The sequence below is a fragment of the Dipodomys ordii genome, unplaced genomic scaffold (genome assembly GCF_000151885.1).
Source record: "Dipodomys ordii isolate 6190 unplaced genomic scaffold, Dord_2.0 Scaffold378, whole genome shotgun sequence".
Classification (NCBI taxonomy): Eukaryota; Metazoa; Chordata; class Mammalia; order Rodentia; family Heteromyidae; genus Dipodomys; species Dipodomys ordii.
In genome coordinates, this window is record NW_012267594.1 from 56,435 (window position 1) to 59,902 (window position 3,468).

Genomic DNA, 3,468 nt, shown 5'->3' on the forward strand with positions numbered 1-3,468 from the left:
TCTGGTTTCATTTCCAGAGTCTCAACTATTGCTCAGCTCACACCACTATCTGTCTTCTCCAACGATCACAGGAGCATGGACCGCTCCCTTCCCACACATTCCACATCAAACTTTGAGACAGAGAGCTGATGCACACTGCAGCCGTGAGCAAATCAATGGTTTCGGTGGTTGAGGAGTTCAGAGGGGCGTCTTCGCCTTCACCTAGGAAGCTTACATGCAGTCCAAAAGGCAGTGCTCAGCAAGGCTTGCGAGGACGCAGCCTCCTGTTCACCGTAGCTTTTACCTACTCGAGCAATTATGAGGCCAAGAATCCACCGTGGAAGTCACAGAGCCCAAGATGGCTGCTCTCTGATCCTTCACGATCTCTGTTCTAGGGCTGAGCAGCCCCTGCGTTTCATGGCCGCTGATCCTGCTTCCCCCTGGGGCCAGAGGCTCATCCATGCCTGCAGCCCTGGCTCTCCTCCCTCTCAGGTTCAGAATCCTCTCTCCATCTTCTTCAAAACCTCCAGATCCCTTTCTCCCCGCAGACTCTCCTCCTCCTCTCTTAGGGGTGGAGGGGTGATGGAGTAGCATCTTTTCCAATCCGCCATGAGGTTGGGCCATGTTGATGAACAAACGAAGAACGGGTCACCAGCTGTGCACCCAGAATGTTTCCCCTCGTGATATCCTGGCTGGTAGAAGGCTGGGTGCAGAGCTAGGCAGCCCAGCAGCCATGCGCTGAACTTCCCTCATTTCAAATCTACAACGTTGACAACGCAAAACAGAGAAGGTGCTGGGTGCCAGTGGGCTCATGCCTGTAATCCTAGCTACTGAGGAGGCTGAGATCTGAGGACTGAGGTTCAAAGCCAGCCAGGGCAGGGAAATTCATGAGACTCTCAGCTCCGTTTAACTTAAGCTATGGCTTAAGTGGTAGAATGCTAGCCTTGCGCAACAACAAAACTAAACTCAACTAAGGGTCAGGGTTTAGGCCTTGAGTTCAAGCCCCAGTACTGGCACACACACACAACACACACACACGGAAACTAATTTCCTCTGTGTTTTTAAAATTTTTTTATTGTGAAAATACCTTACAGAGGGGTTACAATTACATGGGCAAGATAATGAGTACATTTCTTATCAAGCATTGTTGCCTCCTCCTTTGTTTCCCCTTCCCATCCCTTCCCAACTCCCCCTCCAAACCCCTACCCACCCCCCTACAAAGTTGTAAAGTTCCTTTTTCGACATAATGACTTGTACATCTCATTGTTGCAACGGGTCCACCTGTATCCCTATTTAAACAATTTGTTCATGCCCTTCCTCTCCACAAATTATGCCAACATCATATACAGTGAAAGCAGGGGTTATACTGTGGGGGAGGGACATACAAAGCAGCAAAGAAATCATCTTATAAATATGTTAGAAGCAATCACATGAACGAAAAAACATTTGAGTCCTTATCTTGGGGTTCATTCCCCTAACATTAACTTATCTGACCTTTTCTGCTTATCTCAGACATATACTAGTTGTTGCAAATAAGGAAAACCATGGGACCTATGTTTCTTGGGGCTGGCTGACTTCACTTAATATAATTTTTTCCAAGTCTTTCCATTTCCTAACACATGGGGAAATGTCATTCTTTCTGATGGAGGCATAGAATTCCATTGTGTATATATACCACATTTTCCTGATCCTTTCCTCTACTGAGGGGCATCTGGGTTGGTTCCATATCTTAGCTGTGGTAAATAATGCTGCAATAAGCATAGTTGTGCTGGTAGCTGTAGTTTCCTCTCAGTTTTATTGACTTGAAAGCACCTGCAGGGAAATGTTTGACAGCTGTGATGCAGAGGGTGTGTCCTACCCCTGGACACTGACGGAGAATCGGAAGAAAACTCATTCTAGAAATTAAGTGGGCACGCTCACTTCCCCTGCGTGATACACAGATTGATGGAGACAGCAATAACGATCAAGGTAGCCAGGAGCAGGAGGGCAGTGAGGAGCAGGTGCGAAGCCATCCAGGCTCTGAGAGCGAGCACCGCCCTGCAGCAGCAGCTGCCCTGCTCCGCCCTCAGCGCCCTCCTCTGTCTGTCCAGGTGCTGCCTCACCCTGTGCAGGTAGCGCCTGCGCTCCTCCGGCAGGACCCCGTCCCCGCCCTGCTGCAGCAAGTGAGCCTGCAGGAAGAGGTCGTTGCTGTGGAAGGAGCCCTGGTGCCAGCCCTCCAGCCCCTGCACCACGGCCATGAGCTCCTGCAGCTGCGTGCGCTGCTCCTCCCCAGACGCCCGATTGTTGAGGGCGCAGTACCGCCCCCCACATTCCTGCACCAGGCCCCGCAGGTGGACATTGTCTGTGCAGGCCACGTAATCGTCCAAGGAGCCAGCCCCCAGGTCTTCCTTGTGGGTGAAGAGGACCACCGTGTGGCTCATGGCCTCTGATCCGAACACCTCCTTCACCCTCCTCGCCGCCTCCACGTCCTGGGCCGTGAAGCGCCCCAGCTGGGTGACCAGCAGCAGCACGTGGGGCCCCGGGGCAGACAGCAGGTAGCACTGCCCGACGTCCTCCACCAGCTCTTGGGTCTGGACCTGTGAGTCAAAGATGGAGGGCGTGTCAACCACAAGGATGCGCCTCCCATTCCACGTCCCGAGCGCTCTCTGGCAGGACCTGGTCACTGTCTGGGCCCCCAGCCTGGACTCGAACACTGGCCGGCAGAGGATGCTGTTCCCTGTGGCGCTCTTCCCACTGCCTGTTTTTCCCACCAGGATGATCCTCAAAGAAGGTGCTTCCAATCCACTGTCGTCCACCCTTCCTGCAAAAACAAACAAACGAGCATTAATGCCATGTAAGTGAACGATTCTTCATACTTGTAGATCACTGTATTCTCCTGGGAATCTGCTAAAATGCTATGACTTAATTCCTGGAAGGAAGGAAGAGAGGGAGGAAGGAAAAGAAGGAAGGAAGGAAGGAAAGAAGGAAGGAAAGAAAGAAGGAAGGAAGGAAGGAAGGAAGGAAGGCAGACAGGAAGGAAGGAAGGAAGGAAGGGAGGGAGGGAGGGAGGGAGGGAGGAAGATGTCTCAGGCACAGGGGTTGAGGAGATGGGGGACAAATGGTTGCTGTCTTTTTCTGCCTGGCTGTAAAATAATGGGTTCTGTCCTTGTGTTTAGGGCGGGGTCCCAGGTAGAGAGGGATCAGAGACGCCTCCTCAGAACTCCAAGGCTCTCTTACCTTCAGCCATTGTTCCATAGCTGCTCTTCGGAAACCCTTCCATTCCCTTCTGGAACATGAACAGAAAAGGAATGAAAGGCATTGGCCGTAGGGAAAGTGCCAGGGCCTGCCTCAATCCAGACAATTCTCCTGACGCAGGCCATTTCCTTGCTCATTTTCTTTCTTTCCTTTTTTTTCTTTTTCTGTCGGTTGTGGTGCCTGAACTCTGGGCCTGGGCACTGCCATCCAGCTCTTCAGCTGTAGACCAGCACTCTACCACTTTAGCCTCAGCCC

At 51.9% G+C, this 3,468-nt stretch overlaps 1 protein-coding gene across 2 annotated transcripts in view; it reads right to left on the bottom strand.

The window, feature by feature from the left end:
- Window positions 1-1,889: 1,889 nt before the first annotated feature.
- LOC106001713 (GTPase IMAP family member 5-like) overlaps window positions 1,890-3,468 on the bottom strand; it is a 12,609-nt gene continuing 11,030 nt past the window's right edge. The window contains exons 2-3 of one of the 2 annotated variants that reach the window (XM_013036714.1): window positions 3,196-3,244; window positions 1,890-2,779 (exon numbers count right to left, since the gene is read on the bottom strand). In XM_013036714.1, the coding sequence (XP_012892168.1) occupies window positions 1,896-2,779; window positions 3,196-3,238 (927 nt within the window). In that variant the 5' untranslated portion in view covers window positions 3,239-3,244 and the 3' untranslated portion in view covers window positions 1,890-1,895. The remainder of the gene's footprint in view (window positions 2,780-3,195; window positions 3,245-3,468) is intronic. The other variant, XM_013036715.1, reaches the window with a different exon arrangement.